This window comes from Rhododendron vialii, chromosome 4a, assembly GCF_030253575.1.
Source record: "Rhododendron vialii isolate Sample 1 chromosome 4a, ASM3025357v1".
Taxonomy (NCBI): Eukaryota; Viridiplantae; Streptophyta; class Magnoliopsida; order Ericales; family Ericaceae; genus Rhododendron; species Rhododendron vialii.
This window is the reverse complement of record NC_080560.1, coordinates 25,055,995-25,083,108: the sequence shown is the minus strand read 5'-3', so window position 1 is coordinate 25,083,108 and position 27,114 is coordinate 25,055,995. Positions and strand designations below refer to the sequence as shown.

The 27,114-nt window shown below is 44.9% G+C and overlaps 1 protein-coding gene across 1 annotated transcript; it reads right to left on the bottom strand.

Moving 5' to 3' along the window:
• Positions 1–32: 32 nt before the first annotated feature.
• LOC131323837 (uncharacterized) lies at positions 33–3,345 on the bottom strand. Its single transcript, XM_058355675.1, has 5 exons — positions 3,010–3,345; positions 1,771–1,841; positions 1,221–1,671; positions 118–1,081; positions 33–76 (listed from the first exon to the last, which is right to left on the bottom strand). The coding sequence occupies exons 1-5, from the start codon at positions 3,343–3,345 to the stop codon at positions 33–35; spliced, it is 1,866 nt and encodes a 621-aa protein (XP_058211658.1).
• Between the last annotated feature and the right edge of the window lie 23,769 nt (positions 3,346–27,114).

Genomic DNA, 27,114 nt, shown 5'->3' with positions numbered 1-27,114 from the left:
CTGATTCATCTTCTATGGGATGAAGCTCACTTCTAAAGCCCATATCTTTTAAATCTTGACGTGCCTTCCAATGATCCTTTGATTTCCCAACCAAATTTAACAATGTCGCAAGCACACTATCGCAAACATTTTTTTCTATATGCATCACATCTAGATTGTGTCGCAATAAATTATCTTTCCAATAAGGTAATTCGAAAAATATGCTAGGCTTCTTCCAGTTGAATGGCAACTTAGGATTATCCTTAACTAGCTTTCCAAACTTAAATTGAACGCCTTTTAGCTGATCTTGTATCATAGACCCAGTTAAGCGACAAGGTCCCTTCCGACGTTCTTCCTTTCCATTAAATGACCTCTTATCTTGTCTAATCATATGGCTATCCTCCAAGAATCGTCGATGGTCCATGTAGATGTGCTTCCCACTATACTTCAACCAAGAAGAACATGTGTCTTTATGGCATGATGGACATGCAAGACGCCCTTTAGTGCTCCACCCAGACAAATTTGCATATGCAGGAAAATCATTGATAGTCCACATTAAGGCAGCGTGCATCTTAAAATTTTGATTGGTTGAAGCATCAAATGTATCTACTTCGACCCCCCATAACTCTTTCAGCTCCTCTATCAATGGTTGCAAATAAACATCAATGTTATTTTCAGGTGCTGAACGACCGGGTATAAGCAACGACATTATAAAGTACGGTTGTTTCATACACATCCAAGGTGGCAGGTTGTATGGCATCAAGATGACAGGCCATGTACTATGCACATTACTCATCATCCCAAAAGGATTAAATCCATTTGACGCTAATCCAAGTCTAACATTACGTGAATCTGTAGCAAATTCCTTATGTTGGAAGTCAAAAGTCTGCCAAGCAGGGGAATCGGCAGGATGACGCATGCAACCATCTTTGGTCCGACCCTCATCATGCCACTTCATAAAAGATGCAATCTTTGACGACATGAACAACCTTTGTAGCCTTGGTATCAACGGAAAATGGCGTAAAACCTTTCTGGGGACCTTTTTACACTTTTTTGCTGAGGTTCCTTCTGCTCCTTCATGATTGTCAACAGTTTTGTACCTCTGTTCATGACATACATGACATTCTGTATTATCAATATGTTCTTTCCAATACAACATGCAATCAATACAACATGCAATCATTAGGGCAAGCATGAATCTTTTTGTAAGAGAGACCCAATTCCCCCAACACTTTTTTCACTTCATAATATGAGTTGGGCAATTTCTCACCCTCTGGAAGTGCCCTGTTGAACGTCCGAAGTAGCTTGGTAAATGAGTCGTTAGTCCATTTTCCAAGGCACTTATTGTGAAATAGTTCAACAAGCAATGAAAGCTTTGAAAACTCTTTACACCCAGGGTACAAAGGTTTTTGGGCATCACTTAGCAACTTATAGAATTTTTTAGCATCTGCATTCGACAACTCTACATTATTTGGCATGTCATCCATGCCATCATCTCTATTTGAGATCCCGAATGTATCATGTAACATCTCACGCATGCTATTATTTGTGCCCAAGGCATTACCAGAATTAGTGGGAATCGGAGCAGTTGTAGTAGATGACAAAGCTTCTCCATGAGCTATCCATTTTGTGTAACCCTTGATAAAACCGTCACATACTAGATGGTCTACTGCCTTAGATCGCATCACCCATCTGCCATTTCCACACTTCACACATGGACAAACAATTTTCCCATCGATACTTGTGTTTTGGAATGCAAAATTCTAGAATCCCTCTACTCCGTTCAAATACTCATTGGTCAACCGAGATTGATACATCCAACTCTTATCCATTACGTTTCTCCGTAAACTGATATTAGAACTCTATAAAAAGGCAACATAATTAAACAACAGGACAAATAGATATTTATACAAAAAGGAAAAATGGAAGTCATGTATCATGTTTAAGTAAGGGTTAGAGCTTTGATGCCCTCGTATACTTTGTAACAGAATATTGAGACGTGAGTCAAACTTAAATCCTTGCAAGTAATTTTAGTGTTGGCTCATACTCTTTATCAACTAGGGTGCTGCCATTGTCGGTAATCTGATATTGATTCTTTGGATTGTGTTTACAATTTGTTTGATTTGGAATATTTTCCTATGAACTCATTCAGCCAATTCACACATGTCTAATCTGATTTATTCGTTATACGCTTGCATTTGTAAATAGGAAGTATGTGCCAATTTCGCTTGGAGATTGCATATATGTTTGGGAAAAAAAAACAATGGTTGTACAGACTAGTGCTGCATATAATGCACATTTTTGGTAAAGGCAACGTTCTTGGTGCATCATTATGGGGATATAAATTACAATTGCTTGACGTTGATACTTTCTTCAATTTGATTGTCATTGACATCTTATATGAAATGAGATTGAAAATCTTTCGTGTTTTATCTTGCAATTTTCTGATAGAAATTGTGTAGCCATGACAGCATGTTGGATTCTTGTCCAAATTTGTGGTTGTTGAACTTTTATTACATACCATTTAGGTTGGGGTATCACAAGATTGGAGTGATATAATTGAACACTATAATGTTTTTTTAAAATGGAATTGGAGTTTACGCGTTTGGATTTTGTGAATAATCGCCTTATGGGAAACTAACTTCTGTGATCTTCTCTTTGATTGCTTTATCAGAGTTCTTGATTTTTAGTCTGATAATCCTACTCTGTCCATTCCTTTGGAAGCTTTAGAATTTGAGATAGTCTTTGGTAACTAGGAAATTGACGATGCAAATCAGTGCAGTAAGCTCTACTTCTGTAAGTTGTATTGCTTGCAAGATTCTGTATTTATGTGAATGTTTGCGGATCAGAGGAATCTATCCTTGGTTGCTTGTTTGGTGGCTTTTGTGACTTTTGCAATCCTGGATTAGATTTTTTCTCTAATTTATTGGATTCTCGCATTTAAATACTTACCGATGCTTAATTGCACGCTTAGTTCTTTTCTTTACTTTTTGGGCACAATTTGGCAGTTCAAGATGCTCAACTTTCTACTTGTGTTTTACTTGAACTTTGTTTTCCACATTTGGTGCTTGCAGTATGAGCACACAGTGTTGCAAGAAATTGCCCAAAAAAGGCCATCTGCAGCTGGAGAAAAATATTGGCGAAGGGATCCTTGCTTTCCAAGTCCGTTACCATCCATAGTGGAAAAGCCGCTGCTTCTTCCTTGTAAGGAATGATGAAACTGTTGATTTCAGCTTCAGGAAGTGCATGGATCACATTCTTCCCTTGCCAGAAAACATGCAAATAAAATCTAATGTCAACAAGGCATTGGGAGGTGGTGGTAGAGGTCACGGAGGAAGGGGTGGTGGAGGAAGAGGAAGTGGGCATGGCCGTGGCCGTGGCTGAGGAGGCCGTGGAAGGGGGGACAGGTCAAGAAACTGAGGTGTTGTCCCAGTTCTAGCTGCGATGGACTTGGATTTTTGAGTTTTATCTGATGTCTTGAAGAATGAACAATACCTTGTGTAATTGTTCTACTTTTTCTATCCAACCTACTACTTTATCCAATTTTGACTATTAATGGCTTGCGTTTTTGAAGTTATTGGAAGGAATGAATGTGGCTTTGTCATTCCTTACAACAGGTTTCTGGTTCTGAGAGACTCAAAAAAATTATTAAGTGCTCTTAGAGCATTGCCATGTGGTGCTTAAGGGACCTTTGCCACCACACATCGACATGGTGACATTACAAATTATACTAATGTGTGGTGAGGAAGGGCTCTGGAACGTCCCGTGGCGGTGCTCTAACAATACTTAATAATCGCTTGGGGAGACTCTCGTGTTGCGTATCAGGATAGACGACTCAAAATTGGGTCATATCTTGGATTGTTTTTTGGGATTCGGAAAACCAAACTGATGAAATAAAAAATACTGCAGTTAGTCTGCCAAATACAAAAAATTTTGGAGTATTTTGAATATAGGACGATATCAAACATGCTTCCCTCCCTCCCCCATGTAATGACGGAAATATTCAACGTTGAAGAGTTATAAATAAGAGCAAAAACAGAGGATTGTGATACCCGTGGTAAACAATTTCTTGGGGGAAATAAGGTACTACTCCTACTTGCAAAAATATGATCAAAATCTATGAAATACCTCGTATCCGGCGGTGACAAATTGAGCTTGAGAGAAAGCTTCAAACGGAAACAAGAAACAAGAAACGAGATGCAAATAGAGATGGAAGAGTGGTGCTATTTTCTTCCAATCGTCAGGACAATCGTGCAATCAATATTTGAAATCAAAGGAACACCTAATTCATCATAGCGGCATTAATGAGAAAAGAAGAAGTCTCACGATCATGAAGGAATAGCTCAATCCGTCAGGACTCCTCTGAGTAGCAGGAAACTTTGGAGGAAGCTATATCGATTTGGAGTCTAGATTGTGATCGAACGACGTTGTGGGCAAAGGTGCCCTATTAGAAACGTTGGTTTTAAACAAAAAGGTTTATTACAAAAACGGCGTAGTTTTATGTCTCCAAATAAGTGCCCTATTAAACCCAGCTTTTCAAGGCACTTTCAACTACCCTATCATATTAAATTAAAATAATAAAAAATGTTAAATTTAAACGTTGGTTTTAAACAAAGTTTATTACAAAAACGGCGTAGTTTTATGTCTCCAAATAAGTGCCCTATTAAACCCAGCTTTTCAAGGCACTTTCAACTGCCTTATTATATTAAATTAAAATAATAAAAAATATTAAATTTGGTGTCTAGGCCAACTGTCGCAATATTAAATTAAAATAATAAAAAATATTAAATTTGGTGTCTAGGCCAACTGTCGCAATAGGTAGAATCAAATGGGGCACTTTTCGTGATGGTGCCTCGTTAATAACTTGACAAGGCATTGTTAGAAAAATGCCCTTTTAAAAGTGCCCCTTAATCTCCATTTTGTTGTAGTGTCGTTTGCTTCATAGAATCTCTTATAGCACATGCGGCGGACTCCAACTTGCGATTCCGCGAGTTCTCAAAGTCTCTTACCTCCCGCACTTATACATGGTATGTCAATCTGGAGCCCCACTAAATCGCCACTTGGGAAGAAATGGTGAACAACAGTTATGCTAAATTCTTCCAAGTCCGCGAGAAAGTGAAGGTAATCAGCCTAACGAAAGAGATTCAGACGATTGAGGACATCGTGGAGTACATTAAAAGATTCCAGGATCGCACAGTCGATTACACCGAGTTAGCCAAAGAGGCTCAGCTAGTGGAAATCTGTATTGGTGGAATGACGATGAATTCAAAATGTTCCTTATCAACCAGAAGTTGGGAACCTTTTCCACCTTGTTGGAGTCTGCCTATAACCTTCGCTATGTTGTCAAACCCGCCAAAAAGGATAGTTGGAAGACCAAAGCTGCGGGCACATCTGTCACTGTCGCGGACGCGTCAGGGAACCAGCAGGCAGGAGGAGGAAGGAAGCGGAGAGAGCGCGACTTTGAACCTATGCTAGATTACCCTTGTAGCATGATGAAGTATGGGCCCTGGTAAACACATGGGTAGCGGATGGGGAACGAAAGCTCCCTCGTGTCGAGTATTAGCCTACGCGAGAGGATCGCGAAAACCTAAGATACTGCATTTACCATCGCCACACTAAAAATCCAACCAATGACTGTTGGTTGCTTAAGAGGTTGTTCAGGCGGAAACAAAATGCTAACGAATTGCAGATAGGGTGAAGCGATATTTGCGTGGAGCCCTACCCAATCCACGAGAACCGTGAATGAGCGGTCAACATGGCGGAATGCTATCCGTTCATGTACGAAGACGAGGAAGATTCAGATGGCTATTCCTACATGGAATAGGAGGACGAGGAGGCATGGGCCTACATGGTTTCCTGCTATGAAATCATCGAGGATTTTGGGGACCATGCGGCTCCCGTGGTTAAGTTTGATCCCAATGCTTCAGCCTGAGCCTTACAAAACAGTATGAAGTTTCGAACTTTCTTTGATGATTTTGGTTTCACACCAGCCGCAAGACTAGAAATCATGAAGGCCATCATCAGTATCACGGAAGTCCACCATGAGTCATGCATGTCCACGGAGGGGTCAGTTCCACTGACAATCAAAGACAAGTCGAATTTAGTGACTTTTCAAATGCGGATCGAAGGGTGCCATACCCCCATAACCGATCGTTGTATGTCACCACTCACGTCAACGGGACGGAGCTGAAGCGCACTTTCCTTGACTATGGGGCTTTCATCAATCTGATGCCCTTATCGACTTTTAGGAAGCTTGAAATTCAGGAGAATCGGATAGTTGAATCACCAATCACCGTCACTAGTTTCGGAGGGGACAAGAGACAGTCCCTAGGATATGTTGTGGTAGACCTTAAAGTGGGGGCAATCTCCTCGGCTACAAAGTTCCATCTCATCAATGCGGATCCGAATTATCAAATCATTCTAGGCCCTAGCTGGATGCATAAATACGCGGTAGTACCATCGAGCTACCATCAATGTTTGAAGGGAGTTTGGGCTGGCAAGAAGGTCACTTTTCACGCTTCAGAAAACCCGTTCAACACCCATGAGGCTCACCTCTCAGACGCGGTGTATTTCTCCGAGATGAGCGAGGTAGTCCAAGCAATCACCGCGAGGCCACACGGGGTAAAGATCCTAAAGTGGGATGATATCAAAGAGGAGAAAGACGAAACGCGGGTAAGAGACCCTATCGCAACAGAGGTCGCCGCCCCAGGAAGATCACTAAGGTGAAGGAAGGATGGAAGACGGTATACTGTTTATGACGGTCCACCGGGTAAGCTTGAAACCGCTGGCCCCAGCGGGACATGTGCCGCGATAGAAGATGAAGAACTCATACAAAAGCCTGAGTCTACGCTAGAGTGTATGTAGGATGAACCCAGGCCTCATCAGGAACTGCTAGAGGAAACTGATTTAAACAACGGAGCAGGCGCCCTCAAGCCTATCTTCATAAGTAAAATGTTAGAAGGGGAATTTTCGGGAGAAGTTAATCACATTGTTATGCGACAACTCAGACGTCTTCGTGTGGCATTACAAGGAAATGCCAGGCTTAGATCCCGCGCTAGTGGCACACCATCTAGACGTCTTTCCTAACTCCAAACCAGCCAAGCAGTCCTAGCAGAAATACCACCCCGACTTAGAGGGATAGATCAAGGGCGAGGTGGAAAAGTTGAGAAAAACGGGCTTCATTCAACCAATATAGTACCTCAAATGGCTCGCAAACATTGTTCCGGTGAAGAAAAAGAATGGCGAGATCCAAATTTGGGTAGATTTTCGCGATCTTAACAAAGCCTGCCCCAATGAATTCCCGCTACCTCACATCGATACATTGGTGGATGCCACATTGGGCCATCAGTTGTTTTCTTTCATGAATGGGTTCAGCGGGTATAACCAAATCAAGATGGCGCCAGAGGATGCAGAAAAGACATCGTTCCGAACCCCCGCTGGGTAATTTTTACTACACAGTCATGCCCTTTTGGTTGAAGAACGCGGGAGCAACTTATCAGCGGGTAATGACAACAATTTTTCATGACTTAATGCAACGGATAATCGAGGATTACATGGATGATTTGGTGGTAAAGTCAAAGGAGCGAAGTGATCACCTCATGGACTTAGTGATTGTGTTCAGCAGATGCAGAAAGTTCAATCGTAAGATGAACCCCCTAAAGTGCGCGTTCAGAGTGACATCAAGAAAGTTTCTGGGGTTCCTCGTTCATAGGCATGGGATTGACGCGGATTGGGCCAAAATCAAGTCCATTACAAAGATGCCCCCGCCCCACTCCTAGAAGACGCTCAAATAGTTTTTAGGGAAGGTATCTTATCTCTGGCGCTTTATCCCCACAATAGCGGAAATCGCAGCACCATTCGCGGACTTACTAAAGGGAAATGCGAGGTTCAAATGGAAGAGTGAGCATCACAAGGCTTTTGAGAAAATTAAGACAGCTTTGACCTCCCCCCAAACTATGGTGGCCCCAGTCGTGGGAAAGCCACTGATTCTTTACTTGACCTCCACCCCGAGATCCATTGGGGCCCTGCTGGTGCAAAAAATAGATGGGATGGAGTGCCCGGTCTATTACTTCAGCAGGAAGGTCCAAGGAGCATAAAAGAGGTACATAGCCATAGAGCGGCATTGCCTAGCCCTAGTCTTCACTACACAAAAGCTTAGACGATACTTCCTATCGTTCCCTATACAGATTGTTACCAAGTGTGATCCAATAAGATATCTGCTATCCTGGCCAGCCTTTACAGGGCGGGTTGCGTGATGGTTATTGGCCTTGACAGAGTTCGACATTTCTTGCGTCACCCCAAAAGCCATTAAATGCCAAGCACTTGCGGACCTTTTAGCTCGATTCCCAAGCGGACAGTGTAAGCCACTCAAAGAATCATTACCAGGAGATGGTTTCAAAGCTCTCGCAACCAACACGAACAACATGATTGGACGCTTAGCTTCGATGGGGCCGCGGGGAGTGGATCTGGTGGCACGGGAATTGTATTTGCAGAGTGATGAAGGAGAGAAATGTCATTTAGCCTATAAACTAAGTTTTCCCTGTTCCAACAATGAAGCGGAATATGTAGCTTTGATCATAGGCTTGCTAGCGGCAAAGGAAAGAAAGATCAGGCACTTAAAAATAGTAGGGGATTCAAAACTGGTGGTTTTATAAACAGAGGGGGTGTACGAACTAAAAGAGCCAACACTGGCGCCATATCGAACAACATTGCAAAAGTTGATGAAATTCTTTAAGCATGTCAGCATCATCCACAAACCAAGGTCAGAGAACCAGTTCCCGGATGCCCTCGCAACCCTGGGGGCAAGAACAGAGTTTGAAGAAGGAAAGGCATACATAGAAATCACAAAGATGTTTGAGCTGTCCGCGATAGATGATTTCTCCGAGCCACCCAAAGACTGGCGGGGAGCCATCAAAGTGCAGCTAACCACTGGTGCAGGACTTATGTCCACCGCAGAACTCTCTTGTTTCATAATCCTTCGTAGAGAGTTATATCACCGCACCCCTCAGGGTTGGTTTGCGCAGTGTGTCAGCTTGGAGGAAGCAAAAGAGAAGCTAAGTCAAATCCATGACAACAGCTGCGGAGAGAACGATATAGCTTTATATAGGAGAATTCAGAGACAGGGGTATTATTGGCCAAGTATGAAGAAAGATGCCGATGCGACCGCGAAGAATTGCCTGCGGTGCTCTCTGTATGAGGTCAAGCTGGAGTGGTCTATGGTATGCATTGATGATCAGGAGATAGACTGGAGGCAGGTGTACATTAACTACCTGCAAGAAGGGTCCTTACCAATGGAGCGGGTGGAAATAGCGAGGGTGGTCCGTGGGGCACGACGTTTCTTCCTCGAGAAAGGCTTCTTATTCAGAAAGACCCTTGATGGGATGCCACAGAGGTGCATAGACAAAAGAGAAGCAAAGGAAATGTTGCAAAAGACGCACGAAACTGAACATTAGGGGTTGAGAAGCTTTGAGAGCAATTGGTCCATCTTGGATACTTTTGGCCCACCATGGAAAAAGACGACAAGTGCCATGTCCAGAGATGCCAAGCGTGTCAAAAATTTGGAAATTTGGTTCACGCCCCCTCCGTGGAATTACATTCCATATGAGCCCCATACCCTTTTCATACTTCGGCCATGGATTTGGTTGGGCCAATCACCCCAGCCTCGCGGAAGCATAGATGGATACTAGCGGTTATAGAAATTTGCACCATGTGGGTAGAAGCAGTGCCACTGGGAAGGGCTACTGGAGATGTAGTGTTAAGATTCATCAAAGAAAATATCATTTGCAGATTTGGTATACCTAAAATGATTCTGTTGGACAACGGGACTCCATTCATCAATCGTCATGTGTGGAGCCTCCTCGACGAATATGCGGTAGATTACTGCACCTCCAGCACCTACTACCCGTAGGGCAATGTGCAGGCAGAAGCGACGAACAAGACCCTTATACGGATTCTGAGTAAGTTATTAGATGAACGCGGTGGTACCTGGGCGGATCACTTACCAATAGCTCTTTTGGCTTACCGAACTTCAAAAATGAAGCCTACTTGTGCCAGTCCCTTTAGCTTGGTTTACGGGGCGGAGACAGTCCTACCCGCGGAGCTGAGCGTTCCTTCTGGAAGGATGATTCTAGCAATGGATGACTCCACGGAAGGAAGTTGAGCGGACTTAGAAGCCTTAAAAGAGAAAAGAGTCACCGCGGCCTTGGTGCAGGAAAAGTATTGGGACTTCGTGGCTCGATATTACAACAAAGGTGTGATCCTACAAACATTTAGATGGGAGACTTGGTCTGAAAGTCAACAACAGAAGTCATGAGCGACTTGAAGGCCCTAAAGTTCACGCCTAGGTGGGAAGGGCCCTATGAAGTCACCAAGGCATCCGATAGTGGGTACTACCATCTAACTGGCGTAAAGGATGGGTTCAAGACCAGAGCGGTTAACTCCAAGTGCATCAAGAAGTTTTATCCATAGAAAGAAGAGCAGGGAGAAGGTGTTTTATTAGGCCATTTCTTTTATTTCGTTGTTAATGTTGTCTTAATCAAATGAAAAGTGGTTTGTTATGCCTTAGGGTGCTTCATGATCTTATAATATGAATGAGCGGGCTTGTTGCTCGGAAAAAATCAATGAATTATCAGAATGTTCTCCTTTTTTTTACTGTTCCCATATAATTGTACACTAGCCAAAGCATGAGCAAGTGCTGTGGAGAAAACATCTCCACCACTCTCCATCAATTAACTAGTTATTCAAATAGCAGGTTACAAGAGCGTGGACTTCCGCGGAGAGTTGCCCAGCAATCCCACTGGCAAAAGAGTTAACGATTATCAATAGAGATAATGTTAAAACAGAGGCGGACAGAGTATGATCCGTGAGAGAAAGATAAAAAAGAGTTAATGATTATCAGTAGAGATAGTGTTAAAACAAAGGCGGATAGAGTATGATCCGCGAGAGAAAGATAAAAAGAGTTAACAATTATCAATAGAGATAATGTTAAAAATAGAGGCGGTCAAAGTATGACCCGCGGAGTTAATGTTTATCGCAATAGCGTTAATAAAGACAGTCAAAGCGCGAGAAATGATAAAGGAAGCACAAGTATTCATGAAGCCATCTTTTATTCGTAATAATGAAAAATGAAAAAAGTAATGATACATGTGATAAAAAAAGGTCCGGGGGGGGGGGGGGGGTGTGGTAGAAAAAGCCTAAGACGCCAACTCCCTGAAGATGAAGCCATTGGGGTCAGGATCGGCGAGGTTCAGTGCCACGACAGCTAGCTATGCGTTCTGTCACCTGGCTTGGGCTAGCTTGGCCTCCAATTCCGCCAAGTATTGCTTGGTAGACTCCATCTGGGCAGAAAAGGCTCAGGATTTTAGGTTGTAGAGCTGCTTGATCTCCCACGGCCCTGAGTGCAGAACCCCTCTCACCCAGCCAGCCCAAGCCGAAGCCCAAATTCACCATGTCCCGCACGAGCCCTTGCATAGTTGTTTCCATGGCAATGGTGCACTCATTAAAACGCAGCTGCGCCTAAGGCATCATCAGGTCATGAAGGTCTCTCAAAAGCATCGACCTGAGTCAGGCCATCCAAGGTTTGAACCAGTCAAAAGTCTTCGGGTGGGCCCAGGCTATGGCATTGAGGAGCGGGTAGTAAGCCTCATCAACAGGATAGCCCGCGGGAAACAGGTGGATTGGCACCCCGACGGAAGACCCGGCCCTTTCGGCTATAGCCGGACTCGTGCCATGGCTCGCTAGCTCTTTCCCACGACCTGCGGCAGGGCTTGGCTCGTGGGGAGGTTGCTCTCTAGACTTTACCTCTCGATTTTGTTCCCCCATATCAAGATTAGCTGCAAAATTCCCAAGAATGGTGCTGCCTTGGCCTCTAAGAATATTGTTAGTCTGTGCAAAAACCACATCTTTAAATAGAAGACCCAGATCTGAAGTAGTAATGGATGTGGGGTCAACCAAAGATTCCTCGCTTACCTCTAGCTATCTGTCCACAAAAGGGACTGGGAGTTCGACCGGCGAAGTGGGAGTGTGCCTCGTAGACGGATGAGGTAAGGGAATTTGAGAAGTAGAGGACATAGGGGAGTGTGGGCTGCTAGCGTCTGTGGCCAAGTCACCTCCTACGGTGGGTTGGGGGCCTCGTAGCATAGAAGCATTAGAACAACTCAGAGAGTGGTAAGCCACTCGGTCCAGGAAGTTGTCTGTAGAACGGATCCCGACACCAGTAGAAGAAAGCCGCCGTTGAGAATCCGAAGGGGTGGAAGTTGATCCAGTCCCGTGCAATCCCGCAGTAGGTCCCCCCGTGGTAAGACAGGGCAGTTCTTCGATGTTATACTCCTCTTCCTCCCTCAGGTGATGAATTGCCGCCACCATAACGGATTCTCCCATGTTGTCATCCTGGCCTACGGACTCACGATAATACGTTGGTTGCGGGGGTTTGCGGATCTCCAAAGTGGCTGCACGAGAAGGAGAAGGATCTAGATCAGTGGAATAGCGGATGAAATTATCAGGTTCTTCAAAAGAAGGGGAAGACTCAAAAGAAACTGTGTTGGGATCCCCTCCAAGGTCCACGAGTAAAGGCATTTCGGGTCTAAACGTACCTCCAAGCATCGCGGAGGATTGCAGTTCCGGTCGTGGGTAGAGGATTGGTTCCGCGCAGGGCTGAAGAAGCTCCGCCTCCCTAGTCTCCTCGAGGGAATCAGGGACGTCCACAATGTTCGCAGCATCTACCGTGAGAAGAGAAGATTGAGCCCACTTAGACTCTAGAAGAATGCTGATGGGCACATCATCACCATTATCATCATCCTCCTCCTCATCCTCGTCCACCATGGCTGTTCAAGAAAGTTCAACAACAAATCAAGAATGTCAGAAATTGGAAGGAATCAGCAAAAACAACAATGCAACAAAAAAAGACGTAGCCTCAATACGGCGACACTTGGTAGGAGCAGCCGAGGTGTCTCCCGTCTTTCCCCCCCAGCTGCAGTCTCTTCTGCCTCCTCCCCCGTGGCAACTATTGGCCGCTCATACTCCACAAAAGTGCGGGCATCTAGTTCTTGTTGTTGAAGGCATAGTTGAAATTTTGAAGTATCAGAATAACGAAATAGGATCAACAGAATGTGTGAAGCAAGGAAAAAACTCATACCGTGCGGAGATGCTTTCAACGTTGGCCGCCCCCCGCCGGGGGTGCCCGCAAAGAAGCCGGCTGCGTTGATTCTATCGTGGCTGAAGGCTGTGTTCTTCCTAAGGTGCTCTACGTGGGAGCACATCGTGCAGCGGCTGGGGGCGCGAGATGAGGCCCTATTGGAAAATCTTTGTTCAGGGGCTACGCCACAGTCACACCCCACCTATTGTGGGAGCCGCACTAGTCGGGCTTACAAGCGTCGGTCACGGCCCACAGAGAAGTATCCCGCTGTCTGATTTCGAACTCCTCAGGAATATTTGCATTTTCGCTCATGAAGTTCAAGAAGGAATCCAATTTCCGTAGCCAAAGTAAGCGGAAATCCGCAATGTAGCGCCCGATATTGCTTCTCTCAGGGATGGACAGATGTTTGAAACGCTCTACTACATTAGCAGTGTGCGGCCTCACAAAGCGAAGCTGAGAATCCACAAAGGAAGGTCATGCTGGAGCATCCCCCGACACTCATTGATCAAACCCTAACTACCTAGCGAAGCGATCCGGGCGATAGAGGGTTACGCTCCAAGCTTTGTTGCTAACGTAGGGGAGCCACCCGGGAATGACGGTGAGAGTAGCATTGACAACCGCTTGTGCAATAGAGTCGCCGCCGCTCGCGGCCGAGATGAAGGCGCGGGTAGGAAAAAGGCATTGGCCTATACCAACAACGCCCAAAGAAGCAGAGCTAAAAGGCCGTGCAGTGAAGTTTGTCGCGACATTGCAAGCCTCGTACCATGAGGCATTACCGGTGGTCCCATACCATCGTTTAGCACGGGACAGTTGATTTATGGCTACTAAGGTTCGCAGGACCGACGCGATGATCAAAAAATGCTCGTTGAAGTATGTAAGTAGGAAGCTGGTGTGAGCCATGGTGAGATGGTCACACCTCCCGAGGGACCTGGCAAGGTCGGAATGGATCAAGTCTAGCAAGTGGTGAAGGGATCCCAAGAATAGAAGTGCTATGGGATTTGGCTCCCTCGCATTAGCAGCACTGCGAGTGGAAAGATGGCTGGTGAAAGGCTCTCCAGCGGATAGTTAGGAAGGACGAAGTATGAGAGAAAGTAGGTGAAGAAACCCGCCATGTAAAGGCGTTGCTGATATTGAGGACTAGAAAAGAAGTCTCGTTGTCCCCCAAGGTTCACCGTCTTCGCGGGCTGAAGATCCTTAAAGAAGTAGCGGAGCCAGCTTGAACAATAGGTCTTTTGGCATTTGCCACAGGGGCCTTGGGCGCACCCTAGTTTATGAATCGGGGCCTGAATTGGGCCAACTTGCTTAACCTCCTTAGTTCCGAGACATCGTTCTGACCAACAATAGAAAGGCCATCCGGGTCAAAGGCTCTAGTTCCAGTAGGGAAAGGCAAGTAAGGTGATAAACACCCAATTTTGTAGAGATTTGGTGTGACCAGTCCCATTTTATGTCGTTTCATCCTATGTTTATTTGTCGTTTATGGTAATTTTGCGTGTAAGGTATTTTGTTGATCATTTCAGGCAATACGTAATAAAAGGGCGTGGTTTGCCACCTTTGACAACCCTTGAGGGTATCTGAGTGATCGAGGCCTTATGAAGGCAGTCGTCGACGCATGAGAGCGAAGAACCGAAGGGTTGGAGAATGCCATATGTCATCGGGTGGCACTAGGGGCACGAAGAACTGGAGATGCCTAAGAGATGCCTCGGTATCGATATGGTTTCAAAACAGAGAGGAATTCAGCCTTCAGCGTATCGATACAGGTTCACTACGGGGAATATTTGAAATACAGAAAAGATGGCTCGGTATCGATACGTTTACTTTTGTATCGATACGGAAGGCTTATCGACATGCTTTTTGACAGCTTTTAACTTTCCTTTAGTGGTAAGTTTCCACTTTTGGCCCTTTTTTTGGATATTTTGGAAAAGAGAGAGTGTGTGCCACTTTGTATAAATAGACCCTTCTTTCTTTCTCTCTCTCTTTCTCTCTCTCTCTCTCTCTCTCTCTCTCTCTCTCTCTCTCTCTCTTGTACCTAGCTCATTACACTTTCTAGTTTTTACTCCATTAAAGCCCTTTTAAGCTTTTAAGTCATTTCCTTCAAGAACACTTGTAAGTTTAAGTTGTTTGTTAATTATTCAAGTATTAATGTTGTAGCTACTCTTTAGATCTTCACTAATATCAAGTTTATTTTCGTTTCTATCGGTTAAATATGTTGTCAATAATTAGCATGATTTCTAGTCTTTTTAATATGAGTGAGTAGTATGGTGGGCTAAGTCTTGGGATATTCTTTCCCAATGACTTAGGTTGTTGTTTGGTTCTCGAACCTTCAGGCTTAAAATCATGGTTTTCGTAATTGGATTAACCTAGCCATTTTGGTCTAAGCAAGGGGTGTTAACTCCTTAATATGTCGTTTATTCAAGCGGTCTTGGCAAGCAACATACCGAGGGCTCGTGGCCTTCTACGTGTTAGATTCATTAGCAAAAATAGATTAGTTTAGTTCCGATTAATCACATCTTTCGATAAACGTAGTCTTTAAAGCTAAATATTCCGAGCGTGAGCACGCAGTCGTGACTCTCGCTTGAGTTATCATTGAGAACCTATAACGACCTTTGTCGAGGGATAGATGATCCCTAGACTTGCCTCTTTTAGATTCTAAAGCACATTTCTAGTCTTTTTATTTAGCATTTCCACCGTTTAAAGCAATCCGATTAAGCTATATTCGAATCTCTGTGGGTACAATCCCGGACTTCCAGATATTATGCTTTCAATGATCTAGCCTTACGCTTGGGGTGTTCAACCTTATTCGAAGGCGAGGTTGTGGCATAAGCATTTTTGGCACTGATGCTGGGGAATTCTTATTATAGCTTATTTGGAGGATTGACAAACCATTGTGAGTACTCCATTTATTTTTCTTTGTGTAATTTGAACTCGACTTAGCGGATACCTCTAACTGAGCCACCAATTGGACTTGAGGTGTAGTGAAGCTAGATTGAGCAACAATTGTCTTTTATTACTTTTTATTTATATAACGTGGCGGTGGCATAACCCCACTGACCTATATTGAGAACGAGGCGGCGGCATAACCCCTCTAGTCTGGTTAACTAGATTTGTGTAGGTCATATGCTTAAAGTCTATCGTAGCCCTTTTTCAAACCGGCTGCATAGATCTGCTTCTCCTTCGAGAGTATGTAGTATCATTCAGGCATATTCTCCATTGCATAAGTTATCTCCTCCTTTGAGGCCAATGGCGGATCCACCGGCTCAAACCTTGCGGGATTATCTAACTCCGGAAAGGGCTCTGCACATTTCACCGATTGTAGTTCCAAACACCACGGCCGCCAATGCATTTGCTTTCAAGCTAGAATATCATTGGGTTATAACTGAGTTTCGGGGGCGTGAACTTGAGGATCCTTATGATCATATTTGGGAATTTGAGACTATTGTTGATACATTTGTGACAAGCCCGGGGCAGCTAGACCAAGCACGACTAAAGTTATTCCCTTTCTCGCTCAAAGATAAGGCCAAGAAATGGTTCCATTCTTTGAAGCCATGATCTTTGCAAACTTGGGGTGAGGTTCAGGATGTGTTTACCACGAAATTTTTCCCGGTAAGCCGAACAAAGCTTCTCATGGATCAAATTCAGAATTTTAAATAACGGGATGGGGAGGTCTTTTACAAGTATTAGGAACGCTATAAGGATTTACTTGCCGCTGTTCCACATCATGACTTCTGTAGACACCCCAATCTGGGCTTCCAGATTAGTTTACTTACGGTTTTTGATTCCCCGATGATGAAATGGATCAAGAACACCCTGGGAATGATAGTGTGTTTGAGCTTTGAGTGTTTGCAAAACCCTTGAACCTAACCTAGCCTAAGCCACTTCAAAAAACCAAAAACTCTACTGATGCGCGCTAGGGCGCAACCATCCCGCGTCGGGGTGCACCATCGCGCGCCCGACTCACTCCATTGCGTGACAGAGCGCCAGGGCGCACCATCGCGGGACAGACTGACTCCGTCGCGCGACGATCCAACCTACCACCAACCTTTCTAAAGGAGGACAGTTGGCCACCAATGCAACTTCAGCCAGCCTCGTGGACTGGCTGAACTCCTCTCCTGGCACCAACCAGATTCACCATTCCTCCCTATAAATACCCCTTTTGTTCATCCATTTAAAGGGTTCAAAAAATTTGAAGAAGGGTTACACACACCATCCTTCATTCTCACACCTCATCCAAGAACATAGCTTGTTCTTCCCCATTTTCTCACACTCAACAATCCTCTAACACCCCAATCAACTTCAAAAATCAAAAGCTCAAATACTCTTTCAAACTCAAAACCGAAGGTATAGCTTACCTTTGTTCTGTTTTCTGTTCTGATCCCTAAGGGGGCCTGGCAGGGCCAAGGCTAGTAATCAATACCAGTCCTGGTCCTAAAGCTGGCAAGGTTTCAAAATCGTTGTGGTATGAACCAGCGCGCGACAGACCCACTCACGCGCGCGACTGTCCTAGTCTGTGCTCGCTGGTCCGCGTGGGGATTGGTTCCTACTGTTTTGTGCTTTATTATGTTATAGATAACTGTTAAGCATGTTAAAAACCAGTTTACTGCTTTCCTTTGTTAGAAACTGCTAGTATGTAGTTGATTTGTATTTCTGCTATTTTGGGGTACCCCTGGGATCATTCTGGACCTATCCCAGAACCCAGAAATGTGTAAACCAAGTACTGATCTGGTTGCGCCAGGGCGCACCATCGCGCGCCAGACTGGCTCCATCGCGCCAGGGCGCACCATCGCGCGCTAGACTGGTTCCATCGCGCGATAGAGCGCAAGGGCGCACCCTCGAGCACCAGAATGGCTCCGTCGCGCGATAGTCTGCCTCTGACCAGTGAGTGGCCTTGCCCGGGTAGCTTAGTTTTAGGCCATTATTTTGTCTCCACACTATTTATGGGGTGTTTTATTAATTTGTAAGGCTTTAAACTATTTTAAACTGTATATTATGCTGCCTATAAACTGCGTGGTTTGTCCTGGGTGTGCACTGGTCCTTCCAGAGCCCAGAGGGTTTGAGAAAAAAAGATGTGGGTTTGAGCTCACCGACTCGCGCGTGTTTTGGAGTTGTGCGCGCAGGAGTAAAACAGCATGCAGTGACTTGTTCAGTGCATGCTGGTTTCTTCCTGCGCACATCACTCCAAAACAGGGGCCTCCCAGTTTGTTTAAACTCCCACAACAGTCTGTTCTCATCCTATACTAACTGCTCATCCATGCTATCATTCACATCCTGCAAACATGTTACAGTTTTAAGTCCCATTAAACTGTTTTCCCGCCCTAATTGGCTAAAGAATTGATTAATCAAACAGAATCGCAAAACAAGTATTTTCGCAAATGCCTAAGTAGAGACCGATCTCCGGATTGGGCGAGAGGGGTGCCATAAAACCCTTCCCCTCTCGTAACCTGGCTCCCGAACCCAGATATGGTTATGACGGACTGGTTCCTTAACTTTTTCAAATCAATCAGCGCGGCAAGTGCTTCGAAATACGGTTCCTTGGGTGTCGGACCTTCAAACCCGAGTGGCGACTCTGTATTTTCGTGAGCGCTTGACGTCCAGCTAAAAAGCGCTCCCGCGAACCGACATTTTTCTCTCCTTGGGAAGGGAACGGAATCCTTTTCCCAAAAAGAAGAAAAGGGCACGCATGCCCACAACTTCCCTATGCACCTTTTGATTAACTATTTCTATTGGGTTGCACTTGGGATAGCAAGCAGCTCCTTGACACGATGGGAAGTGGCGATTTTATGGGAAGGAATCCCGATGATGCTTGGGAGTTCTTGGATGCTTTGGCGGAGAGGGCCCAGACTTGGCAATACATAGATCCTGGTGAGTAGGCAATGAGAAATCAAGGCCCGAGTGACTCCGGCAAGTTCTCGGTAAGCGAGCACAATGTTTTTGAGACGAAGTTGGAAGAGCTGTCGGCTAAGTTGGACAAGATGAAGCTGGATGCAGTCCAAGTTAAAGAGGTAAAGGAAGTTCGCCAAGTGGAGGAGACGTGTGTGATTTGTGAGATGGTGGGACATTCGACCGACAATTGCCATACCATTCCCGCCCTCCGTCACCACTTTAGTCAACTTCCCGCGAAAGAGGTGTGTGCATTGAACCAACGTTGGGATCTGTATTCTAATACTTTCAATCTGGGGTTGCGTTCCAATCTGGCATTCTGTTGGAATAACCAAAATGAGGCAGGAGGCTTGTCGACTTCGCAAGGTCCTCTTGTTTAGAATCAAACTTGGCGGCAACCTCAGCTTCAAGGCCCACCACGGTTCTCTGCAATTCAAGGCCCTCCAGGATTTATGCCATCCGGTCAATTTCAAGGGCAAAATCAATTTCAACAACAACAAGCACCACCTCCACGGCGATCTTTGGAGGACATTATGAATGTGTTTTGTCAAATGCAAGCCACTACCAATGAGCAGAGTGCTCAAGCTATGAACGACATTCGAAATCAAGTGGGCAAATTGACTACAGCGATTGGTGTTTTACAACAAAAGAAAGGGAAGTTCCCGTCTCAACTTCAACCGAACCCTCAAAGTCAATATTTGATTGGTAGCTCTTTAGTGACTATCTCTGAGCAAGCCAAAGCCATTATTTCGTTGAGAAGTGGGAAGACTATTGACAATGCTCAAGTGGAGCCGCCGGTGACATCTATCTTACTACCTTTTCCGGCACCATCTAAGTCAACTATAGTAAATGGGGAATCTCTCAAGCAAGCTCCTACGGTAGAGGAGAAAGGAAACTGATGCTTCGCAAGTTTTCATCGTTCCCGCTCCATATCCCAACCGACTAAGGACACCGTCCAAACCAAATTTGAACACCAACATCTATGAAGTGCTCAAGCAAGTGACGGTTAACCTTCCCTTGATAGATGCTACTAAACAGATTTTGTCATATGCCAAATTTCTTAAGGACTTGTGTACTCATAAACGCAAGCTCCAAGTTCAGAAGAAGGTGTTTTTGATCGAGCAAGTGAGCTCTCTTTTTTCAATCGGCCCTTTTGCCCAAGTATAACGATCCGGGGTGTCCTATGGTATCCATCACAATTGGAGGCAAGGTTGTAGAGAAAGCTCTTCTTGATTTGGGGGCAAGCGTGAATCTCCTACCCTTATCGGTGTATGAGCAACTTGGCTTGGGAGATAGGAAGCCAACCCGAGTGACACTACAATTGGCAGATAGGAGTATTCGAGTTCCTAAGGGCATGGTGGAGGATGTACTTGTTCAAGTTGACCAATTTGTATATCCGGTTGATTTTGTTGTTTTAGACACTTGTCCAGTACCAGCGGCTCAAGCATCAGTTCCAATCATTCTAGGACGCCCGTTTTTAGTAACGGCTGATGCTGTGATTCATTGTCGTGATGGTTTACTCAACATGAGTTTTGGAAATATGAAGATGCAAGTTAACATGTTTCACATAGGCAGCCAAATGGGTGATGATGACGATGTATGCGAAGTTCACATGATTGACTCTCTAGTTCAAGACCACGTGGATGAGTTCCTTTGCAAGGATGAGTTAGAGTTAGCACTTATTTCCGCAAAGACCGATTTTCTTGACTCCCCCAAAGTTGCGTATTTGTGTTCCTTGTTTGATGAGGAGGAAGTGTGTGGCATCAACCCTTGGATCCCGAAATTTGAGGAGTTACCCCTGATTGAGAAGTGAGCTGTTTTGTCTAGTGTGGAACCCTCGAAGCTTGAACTAAAGGAGCTATCGGACACACTCAAGTATGCTTATCTTGGCGATGGCCAAACATATCCGGTAGTGATCTCCTCCCCCCTTGAGGAGCTTCAAGAGTTGGAATTACCTTGCTACGAAAGCATTCCAAAGTAATCGGATGGACCATAACCGACATTAAAGGCATCGATGCATCTCTTTGTTCCCATAGCATATACTTGGAGGATGACATCAAACCATCTCGCCAACCTCAACGGCGGTTGAATCCAATAATGAAAGATGCCGTGCGAGCAGAGGGTCTTAATTTGTTGGATGTTGGGATTATCTACCCATTGCGGATTCAAAGTGGGTGAGCCCAATTCAAGTGGTGCCAAAGAAGTCTTGAGTCACGGTGGTGCAGAATGACAAGGACGAACTCATCCCAATGCGTGTTCAAACCGGTTGGAGAGTGTGCATTGATTTCTAGAAACTAAATGCTAGTAAGAGAAAAGACCATTTTCCTCTTCCTTTTATCGATCAAATATTGGAGAGGGTGGCCGGCCATAAGTTCTATTGCTTCCTTGACGGGTATTCTAGTTATAACCAGATTGAGGTGGCTTTGGAGGACCAAGACAAGATAACTTTCACATGCCCATTCAGGACCTTTGCTTATCAACGTATGCCGTTCGGGCTTTGCAACGCCCCCAACACCTTCTCTCGATGTATTATGGGAATCTTCAGCGACATGGTGGAGAAGATCGTGGAGGTCTTTATGGACGACTTTTCCGTGTTTGGCGACTTTTTTGAGGCATATCTCACCAACTTGAGGCTAGTGTTAGCATGGTGTGAGGAAAAGAACTTGGTGTTGAATTGAGAATAATGCCACTTTATGGTAACTGAAGGCATCGTTCTTGGCCACATTGTGTCATCCAAGGGTATCGAGGTGGATAGAGCCAAGATTGACTTAATTGGGAACCTCCCTACTCTGAAATGCTTGAAGGACATCCGTTCTTTCTTGGGACATGCCGGTTTTTAATGACAGTTCATAAAGGATTTTTGTGCCATTGTTCGGCCGTTGTGCCATTTGCTCTCAAAAGATGTGCCGTTTGAGTGGACTCCGGCTTGTGAGGACGCTTTCGCCAAGCTAAAATCCAGTCTTACTTCACCACCTATCGTGCAGACTTCGGATTAGGAATTGCCTTTTGAGCTCATGTGTGATGCGAGTCACTATGCTGTCGGGGCTGTTTTAGGACAACGTAAAGGGAAAGAGCTGTATGTGATCTGCTATGCCAACAAGACGCTCAACGAGGCCCAAATGAATTATTTGACCACTGAGAAGGAGTTGTTAACTATTGTCTTTGCACTAGATAAGTGTCGGTCTTACTTAGTGGGAGCTCCGATCATAGTCTATACCGATCATTCCTTGCTTAAATACCTTTTCACTAAACAAGATGCCAAGGCGTGCCTGATTAGGTGGATTCTCCTCTTGCAAGAGTTCGACCTTACAATCAAGGATAAGAAAGGCGTAGAGAATGTGATGGCCGACCATTTGTCTCTATTGGAATTCAAAGACCGCACTTCTCATATTCCTATGGGTGATTCATTTCCCGATGAACAATTGTTTTCCATCTCCACGGCTCCTTGGTATGCGGACATCGTCAACTACTTGGTGACAAGATTGACTCTGGCTCATTGGAATACCCAAGAAAAGCGCTGGTTTTTAGCGGAGGTGAAAAGGTTCACTTTTGATGATCCTTACCTTTTCAAGAATTGCGCGGATCAACTTGTTTGTCGTTGTGTTCCCAACTCCGAGCAACAAAATGTGATTAAATTTTGCCACACGGAGGCTTGTGGTGGCCATTTCTCGTTCAAAAAGACTGCCGCTAAGATCTTGCAGTGTGGATTCTATTGGCCAATTTGTACAAGGATACCTTTGCCTTTTGCTGGAATTGTGCCTGGTGCCAACTTTTAGGGTGTGTTACGCAACGGAATGAAATGCCTCTTTCGCCTATCTTGATCATTGAAGTTTTTGATTGCTGGGGCATCGACTTCATGGGCCCTCTTCCTTCATCCTTCGGGTACCTCTACATTTTGTTGGCGGTTTGACTACGTCTCCAAATGGGTAGAGGCAATTCCTACGCGCACTAACGATCATTCAGTTGTGGTTGAATTTCTGGGGGACAACATTTTGTCAAGATTTGGGATGCCGAGAGCTATAATCAGTGACCAAGGGTCTCACTTTTGCAACCGGTCCATTGCCGGTGTGATAAAGAAGTACTCCATTATTCACAAGGTTGTAGACACCCCAATCTGGTTTCCCAATTGTTTTACATTGTTTTTTCGGTTTCTTGTTTCCCCGATGATGAATCAGATCAAAAACAGTCTTTAGAGTGAAATGGTTTGAGTTTGGAGTGAGTGGAGCCCGTCCTAAACCCAAAATACCCTAAATCAAAACCCTGACCTCAGATTTGACCATCGCGCTATCTATTGGATTCCTCGTGCAATGATCCATCTGCCAGGTGTTGGTCAAAGTCAAAGCCTTGACTGTTGACCATCGTGAGGCTGGTTTAACCATCGCGCGACGGAGTCACTTCATCGGCCGATGGTCAACACCTGTCACTTTCACCTTTTTCCAGTTGGATTTTGTGATGATCAGGGGGCCACTGTCCTGAGGAACCCCGTTTTCGTCGACTGAACTGTGTTCTGCAGGTGCATGGGTTGCACCACCCTCACAACTACTCCCATCACCTTGTTGGCCTCTTCCTCCACCAAGGGAAGATGGCCAGCCTTGTCGGCTGGTTGCTAAACCAAGTTCTTCACCCACCATACACCTCCTCTTGCCATATAAGTACCCCCCATGGTTCTTCTTCCAAAGGATTACACCTTGGGTTACCAATTCTCAAGCAAAAAAGACTCTATAAGCCCTAGCACACTTGATATCTCCTCACTCAAACCATATCCATACACTCATTTTCCAAGCACACCACCTTGTTCAATCCATTTTCAAAACACTCAAGCAAAGGTATAATTCCCTACTGTTTACTATTTTGATCCCTGAGGGGGGCTGTCAGGGCCAAGGCTGGTAATCTATACTAGTCCTGGTCCTAAAGTCAGCAAGGTTACAAGAAATCGTGCACTGGCACTCCCACGCGCGCGACGGTTCTCGTCAGCGCGCAATGGTCCTCGTGGGGATGGGACGCTAGTTTATTTTCTGTTTTATCAGTGTTATGAATAACTGTGAAGCATGACTAAAATTGATTCACTGTTTTGCATGATAAAATTCATAGTTTAACTTAGAACTCTTATTCATTAGCTTGGAAATGCCCCTGGGTTGCTTCTGAACATGTCTCAGAGCCCAGGCATGCAAAGCAATTTCTGGAAGTTCAGTCATGACACTCGCGCGATGAACTGACTCCATCGCGCGATGGTCAGCCTATTTCCAGCAATTGCCCTTGCATGGGCAACTTGGTCTAAAGGCCTCTACTTTGGTACCCCTACTGTTTAGGGATTGTGTTTTATTCCTGTTATCCCTTGTTGTAATTATTATTTACTTTCAGTACATATAAACTGCTTGGTTTGATCCTGGGTGTGCACTAGTCCTTCCAGAGCCCAGAAGGAGGTAAAATTGAACCTGTTGGAGGGACATGACCATCGCGCGATGGTATGAGTCTGATGCGCGACGGTTGAGTTGCATGCTGGCAGATCCATGCATGCAAGTTGGCTACTGCATGTATCAGATTCATTCCAACGCACTGTTTTAATGTCCAGCCATAGTGTTGGATCTTATCCCATTTATTTTCTCGTATATCATTCATCCGTGCAATCTTGTTCACATCCTACAAATTGTTATAGTTTTAAATCCCCGATTAACTGTTTTCCCGCCTTAATTGGCTAAAAATTGGTTAAATAAAAGAAGAATCGCAAATATTTTCGCAAAATGCTTAAGTACAGACCGATCTCCGGATTGGACGAGAGGGGTGCCTTAAAACCCTTCCCCTCTTGTAACCTAGCTACCGAACCCAGATATGGTTATGACGGACTGGTTCCTTAACTTTTTCAAATCAAATAGTGCGGCAGGTGCTTCGAAATACGGTTCCTTGGGTGTCCGACCTTCAAAACCCGAGTGGCGACTCTGTATTTGCGAGCGCTTGCTATCCGCGCACGCGCTCCCTTGATTCCGGGCCCTCGCGTTCGAAAATCTGGAAATTTTCGAAGGGCATGCTACCAACAGTGGCGACTCTACTGGGGACAATCGAACCAATATTAATCCATGCTTGAAAGTTTAATACACTTATGAACAATTCTTTAAAAGTTTGTCAAAATGGTGAGCTTCACGTTGCCGAAGGTCGGAATGGTGATTTAACAGGACATTGTGTCTGGCCAATCCAATCTGGGACTTTTAAAATGGACTAAATAAAGTGAGCCAAATTTGAAAAGGCATTTTGCAGTCTTGAGATTCTTCTTTTCTTAAAATCAATTTTCAGCGTTCTTCATTTGCATCAATGTGGGATAAGCCTCGTTGGATCGTTTTGGCAATCCAGCATGGTTTACCGGAGCTCGGGGATCCTGAATGACCAACAACCTTTGACGATGATGAGTCATTCTACTGTTTGACTGTTGCTCTGCGATTACGCGGGCAGTGGGAGGTATATCTTGGGTCTAGTCCGAGGAACCCGTTACAAGCCAAAACCAACCTTTGCATATACAAAGCATGAGCACTCTTCAAACTAGGACAGGAACCCACAGGGTAAGATTTACTTGCATCTAACCCTCATAAACTGTCTTCGTGTTACTGCTTTCCCTATCGCATGCACTGTACATACATACCGTTTGCGTAGGAGCATGTTTAGGGCGACTTCTGTGGTCTCAATTCTTCGAGTTTGTCTTAAAATGTTAGGACACTGCTTTGGACCTGATGAAGAGTCATGCATCTCGACGGTGCATGTTACCAATTTTCAAAATCCTTAGATTAACAAAACTTTGGGAAATCAAGACTTTTAAGTCATTGTCTATATACCCAATCGAGGTTTCAAACAGAAAATAAGGAACGGAGAGAATGTTGTGATACTCGTACCACCTTGGTTATTGTGCGCAGCATGTACACTGTTTAGGCTATGGCACTGTGTCGCCTACGCCGCCCCGGTTCCGATATCACGTCATCTACACTGAGTTGTTCTAAGTTCAAAGTTGAAATTTCGAGAATGGAATAGTCAAAGGCTTGGGCTATCCTGACATCTCTTAGTGTTCATCGATCTATTCAAAGGATACGCCTTCGAAAGGATTTCCGAGGGCTCTGGTAGTGTCCGAACATTTCAAGCTAGACTTCTCTTCTAGATCTAGAGTCTAGGACGACACTGACGACGGTGATTGCACTTTTGCTTTAGTCATTTATTTAGATTAAAGTTATTGCAGGACCCCTATTGAGCCTTTTCTTACTTTACTACAAGCAAAGTTCTGAATCATTGCACCACCACGGAGAGTATCGAAGCAGAAAGGCAAACCCACTTGGGAACGTCTGCATCAGAATCCGGTTCAAAGGCTAGTCAGGTTACAATCCCAGTCAGTCACAACGGAAGACTCTCCGCGTTCTTTGTTGGCTACTCTTCAGTCAGGCTCGTCTTCAGTTATTCAGGAAGTTAAACCCCCGACATCGCCAACTCCTTCATGTTCATCAAGTTCCTCTGAAATACCAGTCATGGCAGATCAACCTCAATCACTCACTGTGGAAGCAATGTTCACAAGCCTTCAGAATAGTATTGCCACCATGCAACAGAGGGCTGCTCAGACAGATGCCAATGTTACTCGTTTGAATGACCTCTTTAACACTCGTCTTCCGCCAGTAGCAAAAGTGGGAGGCGAGGTCGATGAGGATGTTCATGCAGAACCCATCTTTGTCGAGGACCCGAATCATGCAGGGCGGCTCATAGTTCAGCCCAATCCAAGAGAAGCTCGCCCAATAGCTGCAAACCTGAACCCTGCTGTCGTTAGGCTTGCTCAAAATCCTGATTTGGCTGCTCTTATGGCCAAGATCACCAAGCTGGAGGAATCTGTCTCTAAATCTGAAAGGATCAGTGCCGGGGGAATCGACTTGGACCGTCTTTGTTTGTATCCCAATGCTAAGCTTCCCAACAAGTTCAAAATGCCAGACCTAGCCAAGTTTGATGGCAGTGGTGACCCTAAGACTCATCTCTATAGTTATCACACTGCTATGAAGCTCTTGTTAGTCGAGTCGGAGGCCATGTCGCAACTGTTCCCTCAGACTCTCTCTGGTCTGGCTTTCCATTGGTTCTTGTCGCTCGACATTGCCAAGAGGAGGACTTGGGAA

Bases quoted from the DNA above. Each gene is read 5' to 3' on its own strand.
- LOC131323837 (XM_058355675.1), bottom strand. From the start codon at position 3,345: ATGCCCACTTCCTCTTCCTCCACCACCCCTTCCTCCGTGACCTCTACC. The intron at 1,842-3,009 runs GTAGAAAGTTGA...GCCTTTTTATAG, and splicing joins AAAGTTCAAGTAAAACACAA to AGTTCTAATATCAGTTTACG. The intron at 1,082-1,220 runs GTGAAAAAAGTG...TGTCATGAACAG, and splicing joins TGCCCAACTCATATTATGAA to AGGTACAAAACTGTTGACAA.